General features: G+C 43.1%; 1 protein-coding gene across 2 annotated transcripts; it reads right to left on the reverse strand.

Moving 5' to 3' along the window:
* Positions 1-464: 464 nt before the first annotated feature.
* Positions 465-26,679, reverse strand: homer1b (homer scaffold protein 1b). Of its 2 annotated transcripts, XM_048243254.1 has the most exons (9): positions 25,845-26,679; positions 17,143-17,299; positions 12,748-12,879; positions 9,940-10,032; positions 9,511-9,662; positions 3,753-3,909; positions 3,201-3,311; positions 2,885-2,965; positions 465-2,533 (listed from the first exon to the last, which is right to left on the reverse strand). In XM_048243254.1, the coding sequence occupies exons 1-9, from the start codon at positions 25,847-25,849 to the stop codon at positions 2,342-2,344; spliced, it is 1,080 nt and encodes a 359-aa protein (XP_048099211.1). In that variant the 5' UTR covers positions 25,850-26,679; the 3' UTR covers positions 465-2,341. The 2 variants fall into 2 exon arrangements, with proteins under 2 accessions (XP_048099211.1, XP_048099210.1); XM_048243253.1 differs by lacking the exon at positions 25,845-26,679 and having other exon boundaries at positions 17,143-21,702.
* Between the last annotated feature and the right edge of the window lie 1,184 nt (positions 26,680-27,863).

Below are 27,863 nucleotides of genomic sequence, written 5' to 3' on the forward strand. Positions count from 1 at the left end.
TCAGTTATCAGGTGTGAATAGAATCTATTCCTCAGCAATTGCCCTCTCCACAACGACAGTGACGCCTCTATTGAATGCTCTGGACTGCTAGGACTTTCTTGGGGTATGAAGCAATGTCTTAGCAGATCACCTAATTATAAAAACGTATGGGGGGAAAAGGCTATAATTAGCCTTTTTGTGAATAAATTTGCGGCAACTACAGCAGTGTTCCCAACCCTTGGAAGTGAGTGAAGGACGTTACGTAAGCCTAAAAAATCCTGAACCACAGAGAAAGGACTTATCCTGGCACAGATTGATATGATTCATTGCGGGAACCGCATCCCCGCGCTGGCGCGCAAACAATAACGGCGCGTAGCAGAGGGAGATCTCATTCCGCTCAAGGTTCCCCTCAGCTCCGTTTTCGCTGAGCACACAGAGGAGAATGGCTTTGATCGTCTATTTTCCCTCTTTCTCTATGACCACCCCCTCTGGCTAATGCGGCTCTCCTGTGCTCTCCCAAAAAGAATAGCCTAATGTAATCTGTAATGACCTTTTAAAAAACAAATGCTTTGAAACTCAGCTAAATGTTATCCGATGTAGCATCACCGATTCAGACTCTGTGAGAAACGTTTACGCACGACTGGGAGTTGGCCTTGGAGCAAGATGGAGGAGCCACTTTCTCTCAGTGAAGCACACATCCATAATACATCATAAAGGAAGCGCATTGTACTACATTAGAATGCGACTGGAATAACTGGTTACCATGAGTATGATTATAATTATTAGGGTGGAGCAGTTGGAATTTATAATAATCTGTAATGATGCAGAGTGACTGCCTTATGATGCACTATAAATGCAGTTGTGTGCATTATAGATGAACAATAGGCTATGCAATATATATTGAAAGGAGCAAGATATAGAAGACATGTTTGAGATGCATCCCATGTGGTCTCAGTTTTTTGACAACCAAGAGAATACTAATTTCCTTTGTACATCTGTAAATTCAACATTATGTTATAACAATCAATACAATACGTTTCACTGAACCAATCTTCACAACTATCAGTTGTAATACAATCCACAAGTGCTTTCATTTATTTTTTTCTCATATTGAACAACAGTAAACAGAGCAGGGTTATGATATCTCTACATTGTTAATGGCTTAATTTTATTTTCCAGGAAACCCTATTTGGTAAACATCATCATAGATATATTTCCTGAATAATCTTTTTTTCCATTTCTGATACTTACACCTTTATCCATTTCTTCCACCATCGAGTTCCAGTCACATCCATTCTCATTTACTGCTATTACAAATGTTCAAATCTTTCAGTTCATAATATTGTACTTCTAAAAAATAAATATTTGAGGTAACCAAATGGAACCTTTCATTAATACATTTTATAATCAAGATCAAGATATTTGATATTAAGATGCGAGTCCAAAAATGGCAGAGTCCATTGTCGCCACTGCTTTCACAAGAGCAGCAAAAAGATATAATAACATCAGGTTCACCCGCACGAGTCCAGTATAAATATAGTTTGTATATAAAAACACAAACGGGAAAAAGAAGATTGTTTTTTACCTTCTGTCATCCGTCTGAATGATTCAGTCGCACCTGTGTGGGCCCAGCGCAGGTAACCGCAGGAACTGAACACTTGACAACTCAAACTAAAACAATGGATCTGAGGCCCCACTTGGTATTGCTCGGAACATACAGGCCTGTGTTGCACCTCGTGTCCACATTTCATGGTAAAGGTGACCCTTCCGGAAGTTGCGATGCATTGGCGACTTATTGCCCTCTGCCTTTTCAAAAAAGAACAACGAGGCAGCTCTTGAAGGTCAGCAGAGTCAGAGCAAGCCGATCAAGTCTGGCTACAACACGCGGCTCTGGGATCGTGAGAACTATGTCACTGAAGAGGTTCACACTTCACAGTCAGCCATTGATACATTTCCATAGCAGCTTAGTTCACTTCATCTCCCCGAACACCAATGAGACTCTTAAGCACAGTGCATCAACTGGATAGCATTGATTAAGAGAAGACACAAAAAGGGTAGAGTAAAGTTTAAAGACTGAATAAAGAGTGGTAAAGATTGGATAGTCTAGAAGAGTATAAGGGCACAGGTAGAAAGGCAAGTGCCCATTAGGGAAATTCTACTCTAATTTAATCCTATGTTTTTGAGTGCTGCATATTTGGTGCAATCATATTCTTTTCGAAGAGGAGAGTTCTTCACAAAAAAAAACAATAAATAAAAATGGCAGGACCTCCGTCAAATCTTGCACCTAGTGACACATTGGTTTTGGGTGTTGTATGACCATGTTTCTGAGTGATGGTTGGTTGGCTCCTCTGAGGAGTCGGCTCTAGCTGCTGCTCTCAATAAGCTTGGCCAGGTTGTCTCGCAGCTCGGTCAACTCGAAGATCTTCCCGTCCAGGATCTCCAGCAGTGTCTTGAGGTCCTTGCGGAAGGTCTCCTGTTCCACCTGGCTGTTGTCAAGACGTTGCTCCAGGGCAGACAGCTGCCCCTCCAGCTCCTTGTTGCGCAGGTCTGTCTCCTGCAGACAGGGGAAGATATTTTCATGAGCACTCAAATTCACCATACACAAATATACAGTGTCAGCCCTCAGACTCTGGACGGTTGGCAATTACTTAGACAGGAACCTGTATCAATCAATGTCACCCTGACATTTTCAAGTGGAAAAGGCCAACTGGAAACTGTACACCATAACGTGGAATTATCTGATCCATTCAAAGCAGTGGAACATCTTGTGCTGTGTTGTAAAATGGTTCCCACCGTTTGCTTTGTACTTGAAATCATGAAACTTACTCTTCTTAGTCATTTCTTTCTGTTTTGACATTGTATGCAGAGTGATTTCAATTAATCTTCTTCTAAGTCTTCTGGTTACCTGTAATTTTTGAGCAAGAGCATCTTTCTGTTCCTGAATTTCCTTAGTCCTGTCCACTTCTTCTTTCAATCTCTCAATTTCCTAGAATGGTAGGAGAATGAAATAGAACAAATCATAAATGCTCTATATTATATCCATAAACTCATTCAGTAGCAGTACTTCAAAGTAGCATATACATACACAAAATTATGTCATGTTAAGTCATGTGTTTTGATCTAATCATAAACTTATCACCATTGGCTTGATTATCAGTAAATCTACTTGACACAGGGAATGCCTTGATGCCTTGACAAGCCTGTGGCGGGGAGAACTGTACCTCTTCTTTAGCCTTTAAAGCGGACTCCAGCTCCTCTATTGTTTGATTTAGCTCAGTCTTCTGGGATTTGATCACATTTGTCTGGCCACTCATACACTCCAGTTCTGTCACCTAGAGCCAAACCAAATACCAAGACAAATCGGTTGTTAAAATACAGTTTCTATTTTGTGTCGTACTTCAAACATGTCAGATGCCTGAACTGTGGTTCTGCTTTGCCCACACACAGTCAGTGTGAGAGAGAAAACACACACACACACACACACACACACCCATACACCACACACACACACAATCTCCCAAGCTCTGGCACGTCACTCAACAGCTCCTCCGTACCCTTTCCTTCACAGTCCTAACACCTCCTCATCGCAGCCCCCTCCACCTTTCAGATTTTTAATTCTGCTCATCATCAAACCCAAGCTGTTCCATCCACACGTTTTTTTTAATCACTTTTTCTTCCCACGGCTGCCTTCTCATCTGCCATCTCACCCACTACTAACTACTGTACTCCCTGTCTCGCTCGGCCCCTGCGGTTCAAATCCCACAGTGCCTCACCCTTTTGTGAAGCCTCTCGGCCTCCTCCTGATAAGCTGCCAGCTGTTGTTTCCACTGCTTGACGTTGGCTGTGGATTCGAGGAGGGCGGCCGTCAGCTTGGCATTGTTGCCTTTCAGCGCTGCCAGCTCTGCCTCCCAGTGCTTGGTGATTGTTGGGCTGCACGAGCGACAAAGACAGGAGAGAGAGAGACAGGAGAGAGAGAGAGAGAGAGAGAGAGAGAGGGAGAGAGGGAGAGAGAGAGGGAGAGAGAGAGAGAGAGAGGGAGAGAGAGAGAGAGAGAGAGAGAGAGAGAGAGAGAGAGAGAGAGAGAGAGGGAGAGAGAGACGTCAACGTTTGAGACATCTCTGTCAAAATACTACGGTTGATTTTATGCTTGTTCTTGTGTTCTCGGGGGCCGAGGGAGTTGGAACAATTAGAGTTCTTTTTGGTGAGAAGCAGGACAAGGAAGTACTGGAACAGTGCATAACATCATCACACAATATATCAAACCACCAAAGATGAACCATATTTCCCACATTTCTAAAACATGAGCATTACTGGTTGCTTAGCATCACCTGCTATATCTGCAAAATGGTCAGCTTCTGTTCATAAATAACCTAAATGTGGTCACATATTGTGAAATTCTCTTTCATTGCTGAGCACCACTCACTCTCTGTAGGCCAGATTGGGACACAAAACTTCCCCTGCCTGAAAGGAAACCAGAAAAAAAAACCTGCTTCAAAGCTTTTTAACTGAAGACAGAAAACAGCACAGGCAGACACAGAGTCTGAAATATTTGTGGTCATCATCGAATCTAATTAAATCTGAACCCCACATCAGTTAATCACATCCATGGGCTTCGGTAATCGGCTCTAGTGCTCAGAGGGTGACGGTGACTGGGCAGCAACCCATGGTAGGAGTCACACAGAGGGTGGCAGAGAGAGAGAGACAGAGAGAGAAAGACAGGCAAAGAGGATGAGTGTAGCATGCTATTCACTGGATCAGATGGTGCATGACTGACGAACGCCAATCTGTTGTTCAAATGTCAGATAATACCACTTGTAAAATCAGCCAATAAAATACATCATGCTTGATAAATAACAATGGTTCCCTGTCTTTGCATAAAAATAGCTGCATCGCAAGGACCTAATGGTGTGAACCTCATATTGTACACAAGATATTGACACTTCCAAAGACTGTACTTTGATACTGAAACTTTGATATGTGAAAAACTTAATACTGTAATTGGAAATACATCATTGAAGCGCTTTGCATACCCATAGGATTATCCAGTGCCAACCCACACTCCTGCACCCAGAACAATACAATTCAATTACACATTACTGCAGTAAAGCATTGCTGTGAGTATCAGATGGGTTTGGCTCTCAGAGTCTACACAGACATGTTCCAAAACATTATACAACAGCACCAGCCCACGTACAGCAATGCCTCGTGTGAACGGCAAGCACATGTGCGACGCTCAATCCATTTCAATGGCCCATCTCCAGTTTCCAAGTAAAAAGGAAAACAGCAAGGCTTTGAACAAGCTCCCTGTGTTTCCCAGGGTCACTGATGAGGTGGTGAGTTCGTGTTAAGATCCACTTGAGGGTGGGCGGCTGCCGTGAAGCACCACGACCCATCTCTCCATCATCACCCCCACCACACACACACACGTACAAACATCAGCAACAGCACGCTCACACTCATCCACACACACATGCATCATCCACGGAGAGAGAAAAAAAACCCCACTGTGTGTGAAAGGCGCCTACTCGCTATGGCATGGGAGGCTAATTCTCTCTCTCCCTCTCTCTCTCTCTCTCTCTCTCTCTCTCTGTGATTTCTCAGAAGTCCCCCACGGTGCCCGGCAGTGATTACATAACAGCGCGCACACGAGCACACACACCGCCACCGCTGTTGCCACCACCACCACCACCACCACCACCACCGCCGCCACCGTATCTGTACCTTCACACGGTGACGCAAGCCTCACAGACAACAAGTCGTCCCACTCTCTCCCCACACCTACAGACTAGCAGGCGTGACAAAAAGGAGACGCACAGGCTCTTAAGGGCTCAGAGACAGAGAGAGAGAGAAAGATAGAGAGGCAGGGACGGCAGAGACAGAGCTCCAGGTCCTCAGTTTCACCACTCTGATAGCGTCCACATGATGCCTGCGAAGAGCAGAACACTCACAAACAGCCAAGAGAAGACATGGTAAGTCAGACGCATATATATATATTTGTTTCTTTATGTATTTCTTATTCTTATGACTGACGCCTTACAATGATTATTCCATTAATTTTACTGATAGTAGAGTTGAAGCAATTCCAAGCTACTATTTCAGAAGAACTGATGGATGCCCATGTACGTTAGGTACATGAGTAGCTGATGATCTGCACAATGTGACTATGTGAACTTTTCACCTCGAGTACATTAAGAACAGCATACAGCATACAGAACAGCAAGATGAAGTGTTAACTTCAGTGGTCACTTGGAACATGGCTTTGCAACATATTGAGCACCAACAACATTCTTCACTCTCAGAGGACCCTGTGTAAACTTTGAGCGAATGGTAGCTTGTCACTGTGCATGAAACTGTATTCAAAGATAATTTTACCGGGAGCTTGTCTTGAGTGTAATTTCAGAAGTAACTGTTCTGTTGCTATGGCACCATGTGAGAACATAATAAAAACTCTTGCAAAACATCTCTGTGTTATGCCTATAAATGCTATGACTTTTTTTCAAATAAGATGTACTCACACCACCATAATCACACAGACAGAATAAGTCAAAAAACAAATAAATAAAGAGGCATGCAAATGAATGAATGAATGAGCCCTTTATACTATACTACTCATAAAAATCACAGCTTATAATTAAAGTGTATTATATTGTATATGACACATCTACACATAGTGTATGTGGTAAGGTTAAATTAAAAAGCACTGTGTGTGTGGATGACACACAGTGGCTCACATTTGATGTGTAATATACCATCTAGAATTTGGTTAAGTGCATCTTTTAGCCTTTATTAGTCTTTATATTTCTGTAATTTTATTTCACAAGACATGTGTTTGTGTGTGTGTGTGTGTGTGTGTGTGTGTGTGTGTGTGTGTGTGTGTGTGTGTGTGTGTGTGTGTGTGTGTGTGTGTGTGTGTGTGTGCGCACGTGTGTATATGAGTGCATGTGTGTAAGCACCTACTTGCATGTGTGGGCATATGTATGTGTGTGTGTGTGTGTGTGTATCTGTCTGGCTCATTAACTGGGGTGCGTGCCTGAGTGTGTGGGTGTGTGTGAATTATCAACACCTGATTGAACACAATTATGGAGGTTTGGACACCATCACCCAAAACCATGTGCTAAAAGCTGTGAAGTCATCAGATTTTCAGGCATGTGATTTAAATAAATACATTTAATATGAAATCAAATGCATTGATAAGAACATGCATCAATTTCCAATATAAAATAAAATTCAATCATTCATTCATTCATTGATGCCATTTTAATTTGCCATTATTTGCAAGCCTTCGATTCATTAAATTTCAATGAAGCTTATTCATCCTACAGAGATTCTTGACAGCAAATTAACCTCCTTCCTTTGAAGATAATATAATGGTAAGTAATGAGGACAAAAGGAATAATTAATACTCCACTTAATTTTCATGCAGTTGATCCCCCAATGCACATTCACTGTGTTTATTCGTCTTATTTGACCTCTTGCCGTCACATGCTTGCAGAGGTAACAAGTAATAGAAAGTGCACCAGACTACATCTAGCTTCTCAGTGGTGTTACATAGATGTGTGAATATGTTCCAAATACAGCATGCTACTGTTACTTTACTGGAAAGACAGACAAAAATATTTAGTCTGTTAAAGTAATGACGGCGATGACGGTAAAACATAGTGCACAGGGTGCATAGAGTGTAGTGTGCATTCTGGAACTGTAGCAAAACAGTTCAGTTTGGATAGTCATCTGCTATCTAATACATAGAGTACACTTAACTTGCTGATGTGTGTGGGTGTGAGAGTTATGTCATCATGCATCTCTGCAGAACGACACGTCTACTACTTGTTTTCAATACTAGCTTGCAATATGTATCAAAAGCAAGTAAACCATTTATATTGGATTATCAACTGGATAGAAATATGATTAATATGTCTATACTATGTACAGTTTGATAGCAAATATCATTTTGAAGATATCAAACGTATGCACAGGTGTTTCTGAGATTCTGCTGCAAATAATAATGGAGACCGTCTACTATTATATTACACATTCAAATTATTGAACAAAACTGACAAAAACAAATAAAAATCAATATGTGTACACACTAATGTTACATAAATACACCTCATTACAACACAAAAGAGAAGAATGTATTGTTTGAAATCATCCTCAATGAAAACACCTACAGTATAGCAACTTACAGCCAGAGCACATTTCACTACAGACACAGTTCTGAAGAACAGTCATGATTCAAACAAGAAAGATCACTGTCAAGATACAGTATAAGCCATTCAAACAATACAGCACCATCAAAGTGCTACAGAAAAGACCCGGAAATGTCTTAATACAAATGACAAAAACTGAAAAACCCAGATTGTTTGCACAGGAAAAGCCCTCAAACTTTGCATTTTAATTAATAACATCTTCCAAAAATACTATAAAGGTTTCGTTGCCAGTTAGAATGCAAAATGCCCTACATAAGTGATGTGTTACATTGCATTTCATATAGGTCAGCACTAACAGTTCAGGAATGTAATGCCCCAAGAACTTGGAGACTCAGTGTGGAATGCCAACAACAGGAGATACAAGCTGAGAGTTGTAAACAGTAAAACGTGCTCAGAGCACAAGTCCTGGCAAAGGCGCTACGCCTATCAGAAGGAGCACACCAAGCATGCTTTAAACTCTCGTCTGGAAGAAAAAGAAGAAATTTATTTATTTTGATTGTGAATTCAGCACGACAAAGCAAACAGTCCCTTTGACTGATTGAACAGAATTTTAAGTATGTGTCTTATTAGCACCCTTTGTTGGACTGTCAGATTTTCATTTTTCAAAAATGTGGGTGTGTCCTTGACTTTTTTGCATTTGAACAATGAAGTAAAAGAAGAGCTGTTCAAACAGAACATTACACAGCATCACTGAGCACTGTTGAGATCAGTTTGTGCTTGAAATCAATCAGTCTAACATGAATTACACTGCATGAATATTAACTACCATGAGTTTTACCCTAGAAAATATGCTTTGCACTAGTTGATGTCACTAGTTGAAGGTCACTAGTTGAAGGTGACACTTAAGTGAACTTGCCATTCTTATTATTGTTATACATTTATCCTCTCAGTTCTCGCACTATCCACTTTGGGAGAATATACTGTATCTGAGCTTAGCATTAGCCTGGTCATTTAATTTGGGCATATTACGGTACATGGCAATTATGTACCATAAAAATAACTACTCCTCGTAAAGGCTATAACAATTACACACACACACATTTACACTGTTAACATGTACATGTGGAGTATTACTCAGTAAGTGCTATGGGGAATGTTGGTTATTTTTGTGGCCAAACTTTTGCATGACAGGGCCAGTAAACACTGAGTCATAAAAGAAGTGGTTTTCACAGTGAAACCAGACTTAGAAAATGTAAAATGTGGACAAGTGCACAGCACATGGCCTGAGGAAGAGACAATTTGTCTTACTGTCTGATAAGAGAGCATGGCACTTTGGGGTGTGCTTTACAAATTACAGGAGCGAGACTGAGTTGGGTCTGTTTACCTGTGTGTGAAAGACTGTGTGATCGGTAACGGCTCTGGCAGTGACTCGGTGATGGGGGTAGGGACGTCTTGGGGTGACATGGCCGCGTCGTCGCCGGTGCCGTTCACGCTCTCAGGGGTCAGAGGTGACTGTATTTCTCCTGGCGCTGATTCCTGACACCGCAGACAGAAGAGAACATGTTCAAAAATTGCCCAAACATTAACGAAATAAACATTTACAAAGCGGTCCAGCTAAGGTTTTTCTGTCCAATTCAAATATGGATCACTCAGATGACCACTTCTATCATGAAGTTCAAGTATTTCCTCTCTTCGCCTGATCACACTCCACATCAAAAATGGAGCAGTCATCCCAAAATGTTTCCACAACACTGTTTAAACAGACAGGGTATATCAATTGAAATGAGTAGTGTCCACTGTGTGTCCAGCCTACCTGAGAGGGCGAGCTGGCCAGATCCATCTTCTCTAAGGACTTCTCCTTAGCTAGCCGCGCCGCCTCCTTATACTCGGCAAATTTATCTGCGAACTGGAAGTTGACATAATCAATACCACTACACACAGGGCTAAAGCCACCATTAGAAATCCATTTACCTCCATACCCCGTGAAATTGTGAATGGGAATACGTAAGCAATAATCAATAACCGCCAGGTTGAAATGGTGCGTAAAGGATCCAATATAGAGTAATATTGCATTTTAAATGTCAAAGCTCATCCATGAGAAATGCTTAATGTATAATGTTAGCATTTCCTAGCATTTGCATACCTAACTAGCAAAGACGTTGACAGTCACACGCATTACATACACAGGGTGCAATGAAAAAGGCAAAGGCTGTGGGTCATGTTCAGACCATAGAGGTTCCCCACTTCAGTGTGAGGTGTTCAGCCTACTGCTAATGGCACACATATCATGGGTATAGACCCTTTCAACAATAAAAACAAAAACAATGCTTGAACATTCTATTTGGGCCCCAATCTACTTCCTCTGCATTAACATACACATGGAATGTTCAAAAGGAAGTCTTGTGGGGCCAACTATGATGCTGATAATGGAACTCTCTTGAAAGGGTCCATACCCCCCCTCTCCCTCTCTTTCTCTCTCTCCGTTCACCCCTCTAATACACTTAAACAGCTCTCTCCATAATTACATAACAGCCCTGCATTTGTCAAGTCACTGGGGAGTACAGGGAGTAAGAGACACCCTCTCCTCATTCTCCAGAAATCAAAGCTAATCACATTCCTCCTGTCTGTCCTCCTGTAGTGCTGTAGCGCAGTTAGAGGATGGAGTGAGAGAGAGAAAAAAAACAATCACAGTTATAATTTCAATATGATGCCTTTGAATGTTTCCAGCCTTTCTAGCCTGTCTGAGCAGAATTGCATTGCCCATGAAACTCTATTTGCTTAAGGAATTAGATAATGGAGCGGTGCATTGGACATTAGTAATGTAAAGTCAATAGACATTTATAATGTAATAGGCAAGTATGTACACCATTAGTATATACTGTACAACATAATATCTCAAACTCAGGAGGTGTACAGTTGACAGAGTGGGTAGGTTCAGATTTCTCGCTACGCTTATCTCTGAAGGGGCCGAGCAGGTCACGAAAACAGCCCTGTCGTGGTTGCAGTGAAAAGACCCAGCGACTTCTCCACTTCCGGAGGTGTTTGTGGAGGCGTGGGGTGCCTAGGGAGTGAACCTCCACCACAGCACCAAGGAGAGAGAAAAATCGGTGCCTGGTATGGCAATATGCCAAGCAAGCAGAGGAAACCCAGGCTAAGCCGTGAAAAATGCACAAGTAATCCCTGACAGTTGCCGACAGCTTGTGCCTGTGATGGGTAGTGATACAGTAATGCAATCCAATTTTCCCATATCATTAGACTATATGTACGTACCATTTTAATTTAGATCTTAGAGCAGTAGCCTATTACAGTAATTGCCCTGTGAATGTATTATTGCATTTATGTTGTTAACTGAATTACAAAGACTCAAGATGAATAAAGATGGTCTACACCATTCTATATGTTCACAAATATAAGTGTGTGTGTGTGTGTGTGTGTGTGTGTGTGTGTGTGTGTGTGTGTGTGTGTGTGTGTGTGTGTGTGTATGGACATGTGTGAGAACACCTTGACGACTGCAGTACTAGAGTACTCGCACCTCACTGACATGACCAGCTAAGAAAGGCTGAGAGGGTAAAATGGGAAAAAAATTGTCTGCAATGGAGAGCAGGAAGAGTGACTGGACTGGAACATGCAAAGCAGACAGTAAGAGAGCGAGAGTGAGAGAGAGAAGATAGATAGAGAGAGAGAGAGAGAGAGAGGGGAAGAAGGAAGAGAAAGAATTGAGGGGATGACAGAGGCAGAGATACTAACAGAGTGAATTATATATTAAGCAATATAGACAGTATAGAGAGGACAATATACTGTATACAAATATAAATAGAGAGAAACAGGAAGAGAGAGAAACAGAGACAGAACAAGAGAGGGAGAAAGAGATGAAGAGAGAATCAGAGAAGCTGTGTGTAAGTGTGTGTGTGTGTGTGTGTGTGTGTGTGTGTGTGTGTGTGTGTGTGTGTGTGTATTTGTGTGCATCTTGTATAAGGGCTCAGTGAGAGGCGGATGTGCTCAGCCCTGCTTCTCCCCACCCCCGATTCACGACAGAGCTTCATCATAATACAGCAGGGGAAGGAGAGAGAGAGAGAGAGAGAGAGAGAAAGAGAGAGAGAGAGAGAGAGAGAGAGAGAGAGAGAGAGAGAGAGAGGGAGAGAGAGAAGAGAGGAGAAAGGGGGAGAAGAGAGAGAAGAGGAATGAAGAGGGAGAAAGATGGAGAGAGACAGAGAGAGAGAAGAGGAGGAGGAGAGAAGAGAGGAGAGCACCACACCATGCCGACCAGCCACCCACTCAGTGATGACTGTACAGCTCCTCATTAGACCACAGTGTGTAGGTGTTCCCCAGCTCCAGAACGGAGAGACAAAGAGGGATGGGAGGGAGGACAGAGAGAAAGGGGGAGGGGGATACAGAGAGAGAAAGGAGGAACGGACAGGCAAAAAACCTAGAGACAGGCAGTGGAAAGCAGAAGGAAAGGCAGAGACGGAGAGAGAAAGAGAAGAAAGAGAGAGACAAAATAAACTTCATGACAAATAAAGCAGAAAAGAAAAGAATGAGAGAAAAAATAAGAAAGAGAGACAGAAGACAAAAAAGAGAGAGAAAGAAAGAGAGAGAGGGAAAGAGAGAGAGTTCCACCCACCTTTGTCAGGTGGCGCTCGGAGGAGAAGCCCAGACCGTAAACTGTGTTGGCGCGGCTGTCGGCCCACTGGCCAAACTTCTGTGACGTCTTGGTGAAAGTCATGTTTGGGGTGATAGTGCTGTTTATTATTGCCTAGGGAGAGAGAAACAACCGCACATGACATTGTCAGGTGGTAACGAAATACTGCATATTGGAGTGAGGTGTAACGATACCTGCAACAGTAACATTTGTATGGTATAACACTGTATCTCTGGTATTAAGAGGGTTCTGCATGTCCACTTAGAAATGTTCATATTATTTTTTTAGTTCATCACCCAGAACAAGAGGAACATGATCCGCATGGAAATTGGCTTTGGTGAAATGCACACTGTAGTTGCATGAATAGGTTGAATGTACTTAAAGTCTTATTCCCTCGAGAAAAGACCGCTCACTGTGAAATGAAGGCCTTCAGGCTGTTACTGTTTGGGGCAGCCGTGGCCTACTGGTTAGCGCTTCGGACTTGTAAACGGAGGGTTGCCGGTTCGAACCCCGACCAGTAGGAACAGCTGAAGTGCCCTTGAGCAAGGCACCTAACCCCTCACTGCTCCCCGAGTGCCGCAGTTGTTGCATGCAGCTCACTGCGCCGGGATTAGTGTGTGCTTCACTTCACTGTGTGCTGAGCGTGTTTCACTAATTCACGGATTGGGATAAATGCAGAGACCAAATTTCCCTCACAGGATCAAAAGAGTATACTTATACTGTCTAACTGAAGAATCTGCACTGCGTATAAGGTACAACATCTCTGTCAGAGAAGCAGCACTTCAGCTACAAAGAGTAAAAAAAACACCTCTCCCTGGCCCTGGTCTTACAGGGATGGCCTGTGATGACCAAACAACCTCGCTCTCAGGCAGCAGCAGCACACAGAGTGTACAGTGTTAGTGGTGTCATGAACTGGTCAGTGTGTGTGTGTGCGGGAGTCCACTAATCTCATCCTCACCAAGCCAATACACCAAAAAGACTCCCCAGTGACAACGTGACTCAGAAGGCATAAATCATCAGCAGTGCATGCTGGTCCACACACACACACACACACACACACACATTTCCCCAGTCCGCACGTAGCCTATAAGCGATGCTCCTAGTCGAAGAGCAGGACCTTAAACACCGTCACAACCACAGGTCCCTACTGGAGTGTGGGGAGCATAAATGGTGGTTGTGGCGGTTCGTTTTTAGCTACTGCATTAGCAGACCCTGGCGCTGAGCTCATGAATCATGCGTAGGTCTCTCAGGACAGAAATAAACAGAGTGACCCATCAAGGGGAGAAGTAGCCAACCATAAGCACTTCAAAGGCCTGTAATTGAACTTGGTCCGTCCCACTGTTATAGGGCGATTACTTATTTTCACAAAGCGCCTGCCTTAATGGTTTGTGAATGCTTGTGTGTGCCAAATACATAAAGTCTATGCCATTATAGGCTATCAACCTCCCCTGACTGAGGAATGGATGGATGGATGGATTGAAGGATAGATAGAAAAATAGATAGATATCACACCTGCATTTCTCCATTCAGCCAATGGTGGCACAGCCACATATTTCCGCATTGTAAAAGGGAGCACAATATCCATGTGAATATGGTGATGGAGGAAACTAGGGTGATGCAGAGTGAGTGGGTGGCTGGGTGGGCGGATGGGATGGATGGATAGTGGCGAATGATGGAGGTGTGGAGGTAGGGGTGGGTGTGGGGGAGACAACAACTACAAAAGCACTCTAGTCTCCCTCCCTCAGCTTCCTGTCTCATGTGTTACACAAACCACCTCCAGTCCACTGGGAAAGCAGAGTGCTCAGCCCCTCTCCTCTCCTCTCTTCTCTTCTCCTCTCCACGCTGCTCTCCGTTTCCATCCTCCCATCCTATCCGCCCACTCGCTCCTCTTAGCTGGTGCAGGGAAGAGCGATTGCTCTCATTAGGCTCCTGCTACTCACACACACACACACACACACACACACACACACACACACACACACACACACACGCTTGCACAGCTCTCTCATTCTCTGGGTTGTTGTACGTGTGTCAGTGCGTGTGTGTTTGTGTGTGCATGCATCTACATTTGAGCACATGTACATGCAGGTGTGCATCAGTTTATGTGTTCGATTGTGTCCCTGTCTCAGCTAACCATCCACAGAATGAAACAAATGAAATCGTGCCATGTGTTGTCAAGCATGCCTCTTGTTGGCATTAATATGCGGTGCAATGAGGAATGTCGTCCCTCGCTATCTATCACCTTCTACTGAACTGTTATTACGAAAAACAACAGATTATCATTTGCAGCAACATTTGCATCATTTTAAACCCATGTTTAGTACGAAACCAGTGAGCAAAGAGCTGAGGAAAGCAATTTGTCTTCGATCTGTTTTTTTCCCTTCTTCTTCAGGATAAAAGTGAGCTGAACAAGAGTCCTGGTGATACACTGAAATAGTGCTATAGTGCTTACTATTGCTGATTTGTCTTTTTTTTCCTACAGGCAAGAGCACAGCCCCTAGGAGCTGACAGTTTGGAGGCTTTTTCATGTTCTTGCATACACCCGGCTGCACCGCTGGAATGCTAAGCAGACGCCCGGGCTCGGGCCCGCTACAGCTCAACTGCAGCTAACGCACAGTTAACACAAATCCATCCCAGCAGTCCCTCTGAGAGAGAGAGAAAGGGGGCTAGCAACGTCCCTCCAGCATGAGTCTTAGGGTGTGGAGTGCAGGGAGTGGAAGGAGAGAGAGAGATGGAGATGTGGGGTAGATGGGGGGATAAAGATGGAGAAATCATGAGAGAGAGAATAGAGAGACAATGAAAGTACAGAAAGAGAAGGAGAGAAAGAGAGAGGGAGAGAGAGAGAGAGAGAGGGAGAGACAGAGAGGAGGGTAGGGACAGCGATCGAGGGGGTCATAAAGAGAGAGAAAAAGCGAGAGTATTAGAAAGAGAAGGAAATGGCAGGACAGGCAATGAGGAAGGAAGAGAGGGAGAGAGAAAGAGGGAGAGAGAGAGAGAGAGAGAGAGAAAACCCCAGCACCACTCATGTGGATCAGATGAGATGACTGGAGGTAAAGTAAGAGCCCGGCTATGTATTTCCCCTGTGGTGTGTGTGTGTGTGTGTGTGTGTGTGTGTGTGCTGTGTGTGGGTGTATACGTGCGTGGGTGTGTGCTGTGTGTCTGTATGTGTGTGCTGTGAGTGTGTGTCAATTCCCTGGCCTTTGCTAATACAGACACACCATATCTACAACTGTACAAAAGTACCGGGGCCAAGCATAGCCACTGGGTTCACTGCTCTCGGCTCCACTGCTCCCTCGGGCTGGACACCAGGCAGTTCATTGACCCACTGTGTGCAGGGATTCTGGGTAGATAGATAATCATATCAAACATGTCAAACAGCCAAAGCAAACCAGAGGGGTTGACAAGGCTGGAAGAATTCTGCCCGGGCTGCACAGTGACACAGTGGGATCGCGTGGCAGCCTTATTTCAGTCCTGGACAGAGAGGGAGGGACGGTGAGGAGTCCTTACACAGTAGGGTATGCTGAAGAGGCTATTTTAACCACTGTCCACACACCGCTCTCTCCAGATAAGACAGGAAAACAGAGGTAGGGAGTTTCTTCTGGCGTGAATTATGAGATGGACAGTCCCTACTGGAAAAAGAAAACATGACTAATGATAGATACTCTTCAGAGTAAAATAGAGCAATGCTGCTTTTCGAGTGCAGTGTGTGGGCTAAGCTTTCGAGATCTGTCAGCCCACATCAATGGGCTGCTTGAAAATCATAGGTTGAGACAGAATCGCTTTGTCATTGCTCACAAGAAAAACTACAAAGTAATGCCATCCATAGCCTTTGTAGATCTTATGTTTTCTTTTTCTTGCTTTCGTCTGTTTTTGCTGCCAACCGGAAGCTGCCATTCTCTAGCTACAGTACAGCCACTGTTGATGTTGCCTGGAGACCAGAGAACCACGGCGACCTCGGTCTCAGGTTACAGTGCGAGCCTGAGAGGAACTTTAAGCGAAAGCAGGTCAGACATCTGCCCCTATCTTTGGCCGTGTGTCATGTGTGTATGTGTGTGTGCTGATGATGGTCAGTAGCCTCTCTCTAATCTGTCACTCTCCGCATGGCGCACAGCCTCTGATTAATTCTCAAATTGACCACTGCTGATGACAGTCAGAAGCAATGAGTGTCCCATCTGCACTGACCAAGTGGTCCCATGGGGGGGGGCAAATGAGTAAGAAAGGCCAAGGCCAGCAAATGGTACCACATGAGTGACCTCAACAATAGCCAAATGTCCACAAAATCTGTCAAATTGTGATTGGTCAGTGCTGAGTTAGCCTTTCCTCAAATCTGCAGCAGGGTTAGGAATTCTATTTAACAAGTGAAGGTTTCACTCTTACCTTAGTGCCATCCAGACTGATGATTCTGTAGACATTCCTGGTGCTGTCGTAGAAGTAGGAGACGGTGACAGCGTGCTTGCTGGTGGGCACCCAGTTCTTCTTGGTGCTGGGGTCGATCTGGAAGACGTGCGCGCGGGTGCTGTAGATCGGCTGCTCCCTGAAGGGCACAAAGAAGAAGTGGTGGACCTCCTTGTGCCGCAGCACCACCGCCTCCCCGCTGCCCGGCGAACCGGAGTGACCGGGAAGCTGGATCACCATCTCTCCACCGGCCTCCATCTTGGCTCGAGCGGCTCTCTGGGGTGCTTGCAGGTGGCACCAGTGTCAGAAGCCCACCCACCATTTACACCGTGGGTGAACTGCACACAAAAGACACCGCCGTGGCAGGAGGGCTGGATCCACGGGGCCGAAATAGAAGTGTCAGCTGGTTTGGTTTCCGCAGAGGGGTGACGGACTAATTATAGTTTGGATCGCAGTAACCTGTCAAGCCAGAAGCCCGCCCCTGACAGAGCTTTCCCTACACGCCTTCCCACTGGGTGTACGATTGGCCAGGAGGCCAAAAGAATCCATATGCTTGTATACAAACAAACATGTATACCACACAGCATGTACACACACACACACACACACACACACACACACACACACACACACACACACACACACACACACACACACACACACACACGCAATCAAGATTTAGACACACATACATCTATAATTATTACATTTGCACAGTCGAAGAAAACTGTTTTTTTTTTTTCATTTACATGAAAAAAGTCTTGAGAAATATGTGAAACAAAAGAAGAAAGCTGTAGAAAAGAGATTGTGCTAATGTACTGGGTAGGTTTCATAGATGGCTGGTGGCTGCAGAGAGCTTTAAGCAAATTCAGTAGAGTTCAAATGCAGTACACTACGCTGTGCAGTGGAGGCTCTGGGCCATGCGTGGACATCTTAATCTTCAAACAAATGCAAAACCTTTGAATACCTAGCATTAAACAGAAGACTCATATAATTATGCATTTATAAAGTGGAAAGCCTTTTAAGTAACATCAACAGGCAACAAAAACAACTGTTACCCCCTGCCTATTTGTACTTAATCACTAAAACATTGACTGTGCCCACACTAATCCCCAACATATTGAGATCCCATGGGTAGTGTTGTTTCCTTCTTCTGCATCATATCTTCATTTTAATTTAGCCCAAAAGGGATGACAGCTCAATTAAAAAACAAAAAATAAAAAAAAAAACAAAGGCAATACAATTATTTTCCATCAGATTCCCTTCTAGCGATTTGGATGATTTTTCATCTTTTTCATCTTGGAACTAACCAACAGACCACTCCAAAAATAGAGCTCCATTTTTCTCCCTTTCTCTATGCATAACATGTGTGCAGTATGTCTTCTGCAGAGAGCAGAGGTGAGCAGTGCACCCCACATACACACACACATCCCATGCACTTTCATAAATATGCCCATGGGGGTTGCTTGCTCGCCTGCCTGGCCACCACCTGAGAAGTTTAATAGGTGGGGGCTTAATAGGCAGGGAATGCAGCATCATGAAAGCACAATTATTTGCAGACGCTGCTCCCTTGAGAACAAACAGTGAGGGGGTGTGCAGCTTTGGCTCCCTCACAAGCACGGAAGGGGGGATGTAAGGGGAGGGGGGTATCAGATCATCTGTGCCGAGTCCATGCATTCCCCCAGAACCAGACTAGACTCCAAAAGCCAAAAAAATAACACACACACACACACACACACACACACACACACACACACACACACACACACACACACACACACACACACACACACACACTCTCTCCATACAGTTGGAGCTGCACTGCACCCCATGTTGTATCAAGACAGGCAGGCAGTCAGGCAGGCGGGCAGGGAGGAGGCTGCCACTGCATCTGCCTCCTCCAGGAGCAGGAGCAGCAATCGTGGGGAAAAAAGAGCGGACTTGTTGTGTGCAATTCCCATACCTGGGCAAATCACCATATTCAATTCCATAAGCATGCTCCCAATCAGCCTCAATCCGCCTGATGCACTGGGATCCAGAGAGTGAGTGAGAGAAAAAAGGGGGAGGAGGTAGAGAGTGAAAGAGAAGAGAGAGGGAGGAGGAGAGGGAGGACGAGGAGGAGGATGATGGAGGGAAGGAGAGAGTGGAGGGAGGCACACAGCAGACAGGGAAGTGCTTACGCTGCACCGAGGGGCTGAAAATCTTAGAGAAACATCAAAGGCGCACTGCATAATTAACATTAAAATTCAACAGCAATCACCATATGGGGTGTGGGGGGAGCGGTTGTGGGGTAAAAGGCAAAAAGAGACAGAAGGAGAGAGAGAGAGAGAGAGAGAGAGAGAGAGAGAGAGAGAGAGAGAGAGAGAGAGAGAGAGAGAGAGAGAGAGAGAGAGAGAGAGAGAGAGAAAGATTACACAGAACAAGAGGCTGCTGTTTCTGACAGAGGGCTTCTTTTTGTGTGATGAAATGAGATTATCATAAAGATTGATCCTAGTATGTAATGGCACATGAAGGGAGATCGTTCGTGCTATAAGGAGCTCTCTCCAAAGGAGAAAGGAATGAAAGTTTACCACTGTACATCCTAACCGTCTGAGTTTAGTCAAGCCAGTATTTTTGGTGAAAAAAGAACCCAGTCTATTACCAGTGAAACAAAATGTTTTGACATTTACATCCAATTATGGTACATAATTGCATTAGTATTTCAGCCTAAAGCCTAAGACTGTATTTTCATTTACTGATATTGCGATTTTTGCCCAGAAATAGTCATAAATAATTGCATGGGGATATACAAACAATGGTATTCTATTATACCCAGTAATGACTGCATTTGTAAGTCTCCACATAGGGCAAATAGAAACTATTAACCCAATTCATAAGTCTGGTAATAGTATGTGATTGGAACAGCGGTGTGTGGGGATTATATAACTGTTTAGTGAGGCTGTACATTGTTCCAAAAAGGCTATCTCACACAGCGCACACAAGAAGGCCTGCAATCACTAAATCACCACACTGCACAAGAGTGAGTTTGGATGAAGTCTGCTAAAACAGCATTGTGTTCTTCATAAATCACCTGTCCTTCGTTTAACTCAGGTACTAATCATTCACTCATCATGATAGTCAGAACATAGCTGTCTTAATCATTTTAACTACAGAATATTAAGTGAATGCTGGCACAATGAAAGATCTGTCATACAGTACTTTTCCCTCTGGCTGTTATCTCACAGACAGTCCCACAAATCTGCCGCTTAAATATTTTAGCATCCTTTTACTATGAACAAAATAACGCCATTAGAGAGGTCTGTTAAGCACATAATAAATAGACTCAGGCCATCACTATGCCATCTTTTCTATTTAGATTTGTTCAACTGAATTCTCTCCTCCAGAAAGAACGTCTAGTACATGTGTCTGACAAAAAAAGCGAAAGAGGCAAGACGTATAACTGGAAGTGCTGCTAAATCCACCTCAGCGAATGCCTGTAAGTCTCTGCAAGATCCTTCTAAATGAAGCCCTCCACTGTGTTTAAGATTGCGTAGAGGTGACATCCTGCAGGGGCGTTAGCATTAGAGGTGAGCAGGAGAGAAAGAGGAGCATGTGCTAGAATGTTAAGATGGCATAGTGAGGTAATTATAGGATGCTATAGTTATCTCTCTCTCTCTCTCACACCTTTTCTCTCTTGAGCTAAAACAGGGCAGATTGTGTGAGAGCTGAGAGCTGTGTGAAAAGCAGTGGAGGAGAGACAGGCCAATCTCAATGACAGCATCAGCATCAGCATCAGCTTGGCTTTAGAATTTCCTGCTGTGGAAATGTTCAACATTCAGCCCGCAGAACTTGTTTGGCCAAAGTGCATTCACATAGCACTCTCATATGGTGGATATAGGATTGTTGTATAAGTATGTGTCCATGGAGGAGACCATTAGAGTAAGACAGGGTGGCTGTGGATATGCAAGCTGAGTCAGAAGCATTTGCCAGAGATATTTGCAAGAGAGCAACCACAGCCATTTTAAACTTGATGTGATGTCCTGGCATAATAGCCAAGGATGTAGTGGAGGCTAAACGCAAGTAAACGCAGTTTATCCACCTCTGAAATTTCAGAAATAGAGTTTATCCACCTCTTATTAGAGTTTATCCACCTCAAAAGAGTTAATTCATCAATGGCACTTTTAACATTCAAAAATCACATTGTATTATCCACATTCACAATATGCAGGCTACACTCTAAGAACCATTTAATACAACTGATGTTGTTATAAACATTGGACAATAACCTCCACCATCATCAAATATGTTCTAAATGCCTTTTTAAAAAATCTAATACTGCATGGGTGGCGCAGTCCACCTTACCGTGATCACAGAAATCATAGTTTAGTCACCATATACACCATAGTGTTATTGAACAATTTAATTCAATTTAATCTGCAAATACCTACAAATGCATGGAATATACTGTACATCACACGTATACGTATATATAGTATATAAGTATATATACTCTTTTGATCCCGTGAGGGAAATTTGGTCTCTGCATTTATCCCAATCCGTGAATTAGTGACACACTCAGCACACAGTGAACACACAGTGAGGTGAAGCACACACTAATCTCGGCGCAGTGAGCTGCCTGCAACAACAGCGGTGCTCGGGGAGCAGTGAGGGGTTAGGTGCCTTGCTCAAGGGCACTTCAGCCGAGCCTACTGGTCGGGGTTCGTACCGGCAACCCTTCGGTTACAAGTCCGAAGCGCTAACCAGTAGGCCACGGCCACCCTCCGTATCAATCAAATTAGAAAATAAGTTTGGTATGTGATGTTTTAACACATTAAGAATGGACATTGGCCATTCAAGTTATAAGTTATAAGTTATAAGTTATAAGTTATTTTATACAGACACCTCATGAGGAAATAAAGAACAAATCATTGCTGGACAATCAGCTGAGTGGTCATATTGGACTGTGTGCAACATGCAGTGTTGTCCACCAAAACATTAATGGAATAAAGCTACTTCAGTTAAGTGGGTGGGGAACTCTTGCAAGTTTTGATTAAATCTGGCATCAAACATTCTTGCTCTGTCACAACTCAGGACATTGAGAGCACGTTGGAAGTTGTGTATCAAACACTGTAGAGAGATTCAGTCCCTCTTCCTGTCCTTACACCTTCAGAGCTGAGGGCTGTCCAGGAAGTTGGGTTACTGGCTTATCCAGGTAACTTCAGGAGTAACCACTGATCTCTGTAAAAACACTGAATCAAGCATGTTCTTTTGAGATGGTTACACCAGTTACCTGGAAAAGCCAGTGACCTCGCTTCGTAGTACAGCCAATTGCATCGCATCAGTCAACACATCACATCACATCACATAAATCCCTATTTCCCCCACAGTTTTGTCCAGGGAGATATTTGCATGGTGTTTCAGTGCCCAGCATCCTTCATCTTAAAGCCCTGTTGGCACCAGCATGGATACCAATCATGGCCTTATGGTGCACTTTTGAGTGCCTGAGCTAATAATTCAGTTAGCCTAAGAGCAGCTGGCTTCATTACATTATTAGTGGTTTTCCACTGAGGATATATCACTCCTGCTATAGCTCAGAGAACTCCTTCCCCATGACCAGAGGACCAGCACAGTGCAAAGCACACACACACACACACTCTCTCTCTCTCTCTCTCTCTCTCACACACACTCACACACAAACCACAATCTCTAATACATGTTTAGACTGTCAACTACCATACAGCACAAATTCTCCAGTCCCCACTGATGTAATTAGAACACCTCTCCCAGCCTTAGTTCTCCTTTTCCTTGCATTTCTTGTGTGTGTACATGTGCCAACTCGACAAACATTTACAATGTGCTGGCACTGCCTCTCGTGGAGCCGGCGGGGCACATTTGGCTTGCTCAGGCTAAAGCTCGATCCAAACGTCATAAAAGAGAATGCATAGCCAGAGAAACATGTTCCATTACACCTTAGGAATGAGTTCTGCTATGCTTATCAGGGGGTGAAATGGTTCCACTTTCAGGGATCTTTCTTTTGCACTGACACAGGGCTTAGCCAAATGAACACCAATATTTAAAATGGGAAAAAAGAAGAGGGTGTTAACACTGAATAAATGATACAGATTGAGTGTTTAATGCATCCGTCTGTGGGAACAGAAAGTATTACATATACATTTTTACAAATATCATTACAAATGTCAATTTTGGGTATAAATGTGATAAAAAAAAGATGCATCCATTTTGGGACAAGTTACAAGATTATTATTATTCTATACTACAAGATTCATCATCATAAATGGTCAGAACAAAAAAGCTGTGTGACACCAGCCCAAAATCTTTCAATATAGTACAGCACAGTACTACCATAATTACAATTTAAAAAGTCTTAAAGCCAGGTCAAAATCCTTTACCTTGTGTAACTTCTAATTCATTACATTTACATTGTAAGTAAAGCTCTTCTTTACACACTCTCACCCTAACACACTCATGTAAAACTGAAGTTGAGTTTTTATCTCTGATTGTTGGGAATTCTCTCTAACCTCCTCTTAGCCCTCTACTGAACATCAGAATTGTTGAATATGCTAGCAACATTTCACTTATAGAGCCTCTAAAAGAGAGTCAAATGGATTGCATTTTCTGTACGGTTGATGCTGGTACAGTAGGCCTATATAAAGATGTTACTACTTAACACCCAAGGATCCAAGAGCCAAGCTTAAACAGCAGTATAAAATCCATGTGCCCCAATATATCAACCTGTATAATCACTTCATAACAAAAACCTAATACATGTGCTGAGTATATAGAATATGTATAGCATAATAATACATATGCTGAGTGTTCTTAAGAATGCTCTGTGTGCCCCTTCGCAAACATTTTTCCTTATTGAATCTCATAAATGCACCACTTAACCCACAGGAAGATTCAAAGATATGGCAAGCCTAAATAAAGAATAAAGCAGTAAACAAGGGCTGTTTAACATAATTACCAACAGCATGTAACACTAATACAACTTGGTCCACTGTGTGAACAACCTGAATTTGGACCTCAGTTTTGTCTTGAGTTTTCTATCTGTGCATGGGGTGGGGCTAGTGTACCCCACTTTTTTTCAGGAACTGCTGAACACAGAGTAAGTACTGAGAAGTCCCGTTCTCTGCAGTCGCGACTCGCCAACACAAAGTCGCACATAACCACGAGATAACAGTTGTATGTGAGAAACAGACACCAGTGCCTTACATATAGTCAATATAGCTGTAGTTAAAAATAAAACTACAAATAAAACAAGAAAAAATATTAATTGCATAGGGCTATCAAAGGGCCAAGCCTCTGAAACAATATGAAATAGTGGTTTACATGTGTCATTATGATTGAGAGGAAGAAGTAAAGCTGTCAGCAAATCCCTTGACTGCAATTTTATGCTTCAGATCAGCTACTCAAAAGCAAGACCATTCCATTTCAGAAAGATCTGTTTAGCAGCCATGTCATTAACAGCTAAATTGGTGTCCCGCAATAATACAGCAATCTATTGTTAATAACTATTCTGATTCCTGGGGTAATCCATATGTGTCTGTGTGTGAAGTGGTGATGTAGGCTACAGCGAGTGTGACTTATTTGGGATTTTATACACAGACTTTAATACACTGCTTGAACTTGGAAATAAGGGAACTTGGACCTATACAAAGTAAACAATTATTTCTCTCTTGACCTTTGAATTGGCAGCAGCTGAATATGAGCAGTAAGTGGTTCATTCGATTACGGACAGTCTGCAGCTGGACTTACGTGGGAGGGCCTTACATTAGAAGATGTCAGGAATACTTATACGTCGGGTTTACCACATCCCTAAAGCCCTCCATGAAGCTCTCATTGACTCGCAGTTTCTACTGTTCTCCCACAGATACACAAACGTCTTTAAGAAACCAGCAATGATATAAGCATATGCTACATATTATGTAGCAGAGAACATTGGGAACAACACCGACCTACTCATGAAATGAAGAAATGGAATGTGACATCAAGTGCAAAAGGGTGCGAAAGGGAAAGTGCTTCAAATGCAGTCATTTTCCATGGCCATTCATGCCACCACATTGAACTAACGCATTCTAAACACGTTCCCGTTTTACAACCCAAGAGTAGTATTTTTAGAAAGGAGTCAGACTACAAGCCTAACGTTAAGCAACAGTCTACAATTAAGGTTGCCATTTCAACCCGTCCATAGCTCGTCGTTGTAAAAGAATTGGCTGATCTTAAAATGATAGCCTATGTAAGCCTACTTGCAGTTCCTTACAGACATTCCATTCATTTATTCAGGGAATCCACCACATTGGGTAATGTGCTCCGTTGGGAGATTCAGCAATACAACTCAACTTCACGATGCGCGTATTTTAGGTATGGGCCATGGGTATTTTCACTTTGGAAATGATCTGAAATAATCATGTTTGTTGATTTCGGTAAACCTGCAGAAATATCACAGCAGGTGATTTCAAGTGACTGTTCTGACCAACACTGAACTGCAGGTCGAGTTGGGCTACTTAAAAGGAACAAAACCAAGACTGGTGAATGAAAGTGTCCCCATAATCCAAATGCAACATTTTAGTGAGTTTTTACATCGTGAAATCATGAAGGATGTGTGTCCAAAATCTTATGTTATCCTGTCTCCCTGCCTATAGCTCATCGAATTCCTGCATCCACACACATTCAAATGCACTTACCCCATTATCTTGGCGAAATGAGCTGATGAAGAACCCTGAGAACAAGAGGCGAATTCCTGGAAACAGCTTGTCGTGTCGTTGTCTATTGTTTTTGGGTGGGAATTTAAATATATTGGAATTTGAAGTCAAGTGATTTGCCTCTGCGCTAACAAATAACGGCATCCATGTAGCCCTTGAACGAGATTTCTAAAACATGGTCCACTGGTGAGCAATGGACTTCGCAGTCTATCATGTCAACGATTATAGAAAATATAGCCTGCTGTATTTAACGTATCGCTGTTCTCCGTGGTACCGCGCAGGATACTGATCTACTTTGTATCACGGTGCAAGTGCAGAACGCTGATCATCCCTCGGATTCCAACGCAAGAGGCAAGCGGCATATCATGTCCACGCAATATGCACCCCCGAGCTTTTACTGTTTGATGTAATGGATGTGCTTCAAGTTGGTTTGGTTGCCCTTGCGTAGTCAGATGTTTGGATGACCCTGGCATGTCCACTGCTGATTCACATTCTGTAGGCTAATAGGCTATAAATCAGTGCCTTTTGGTAAACTGTTCACCGTTCAAAACAGTCACCTCCTCTGGAATTCCCAGTGTGTCGAGAACGTTGATACAATTCGCAGAGGTCTCCACTTTTAACGTTTTATCATTACAAACACAACCTAGCCTACTGCTTGATTACGCACATGGGAGGATTTTTGCTAAATAAAATGAGAATGTGATCTTTCTGTTTGAACATCTTCAGCCATTAGAGATTGCGAATGCAATTTAAGGCATGAGAAGCAAATAGGCTATGCCCACCGACACGATTCAATATCCATTTATTCCATGGCAGTCATTTGACTTAAATCATAGGCTAGTAGTGTGACTCGTTTCCGTTATTGTGCTTTAAAAACATGATCACCGAGAAGACGCCATGCCCCATTGCGAAATCCCATGTGATCGGCCTGATGTCATCTGAAGGAAGTTCTTGTCTGTATGTCTAGAACGACAGTAGACCACAAACTTTCTAAGTTTATTCCAAATTCCAAACTTTTAATGTGATCAAAATCACAAATTAATTTAGGCCTACATTGTTTTTGGTTTGGAGTGAATACATAGGCCTAAAATAGGGTACAAGTTTGAGGATGACTGGATGAATGGATGTTTTCAATAGCACCTCTAGACCTATGGGGCCTAATTTGGATGATGCGCAAAGTGCACAGTCTAACTAAAGCTCATTTAATAGGCAAATTCAGTTTGCTAGTTTAACATAATGGGCAAGACATTGAAATGCAAACATCGATGAGTCAGCTCAGCAGAGGCGGACAGAGTACACTCATTACTTGAGTAAAAGTACAGATATATCCCTTTGCTAAATTTTACTCAAGTACAAGTAAAAGTACACCAGTCAGATGTCTACTTAAGTAAACATACTGAAGTACTTGTTTTTAAAAGTACTTAAGTATCAAGAGTACAAGAGTAGCCTACATTTTCTAAATATTGCATTACTACTGCCACAGTGCTTACATTTATGTACAGAAACGTCCTACATGGAGTTATGAAAAATTTTAATGTTAATACCTTGGAGAATGTAAAATGAATTGGAAGTAAAATCAAGTCATTTTCATCTTTTTACCATGTTGCCAGGGATGGGCAGTATTTCTAATACATGTATTTAAAATACGTATTTCAAATACAAAATACTATTTTGTAATTGAAACACTTGAGGCGAAAACTATCTAGCCTGGCGAGCCAGGCAAATGTAATTTGCTGCCGCTAGGGGTGCGTCTAGATTTCTAGGCTAAAAACTATCATTAACTTGTTCAGAAAATTGAAATAGTCTGGCGAGGTGGGGCCACAGGTTGGCACATTCCCGGGATGGACCTGTTGCGTCTTCATCCATTGTTTTGTCCATGGTTTCGTATCTTATCTAAATCTGACCATGGAGTTGACTTTGGCGAAAAGCTGAAGGTGATTGCTGATAGGCTGTCCCAATCAGTGGCGCTTGCCCAATCCAATCACGTTTGAGAGGGAAAAC

The sequence above is a fragment of the Alosa alosa genome, chromosome 5, assembly GCF_017589495.1.
Source record: "Alosa alosa isolate M-15738 ecotype Scorff River chromosome 5, AALO_Geno_1.1, whole genome shotgun sequence".
NCBI classification, from domain to species: domain Eukaryota; kingdom Metazoa; phylum Chordata; class Actinopteri; order Clupeiformes; family Clupeidae; genus Alosa; species Alosa alosa.

Bases quoted from the DNA above. Each gene is read 5' to 3' on its own strand.
- homer1b (XM_048243253.1), bottom strand. From the start codon at position 17,418: ATGGAGGCCGGTGGAGAGATGGTGATCCAGCTTCCCGGTCACTCCGGT. The intron at 9,663-9,939 runs GTAGGCTGGACA...CTGCGGTGTCAG, and splicing joins TGGCCAGCTCGCCCTCTCAG to GAATCAGCGCCAGGAGAAAT. The intron at 3,312-3,752 runs GTGAGGCACTGT...GTTTGGCTCTAG, and splicing joins CCGAGAGGCTTCACAAAAGG to GTGACAGAACTGGAGTGTAT.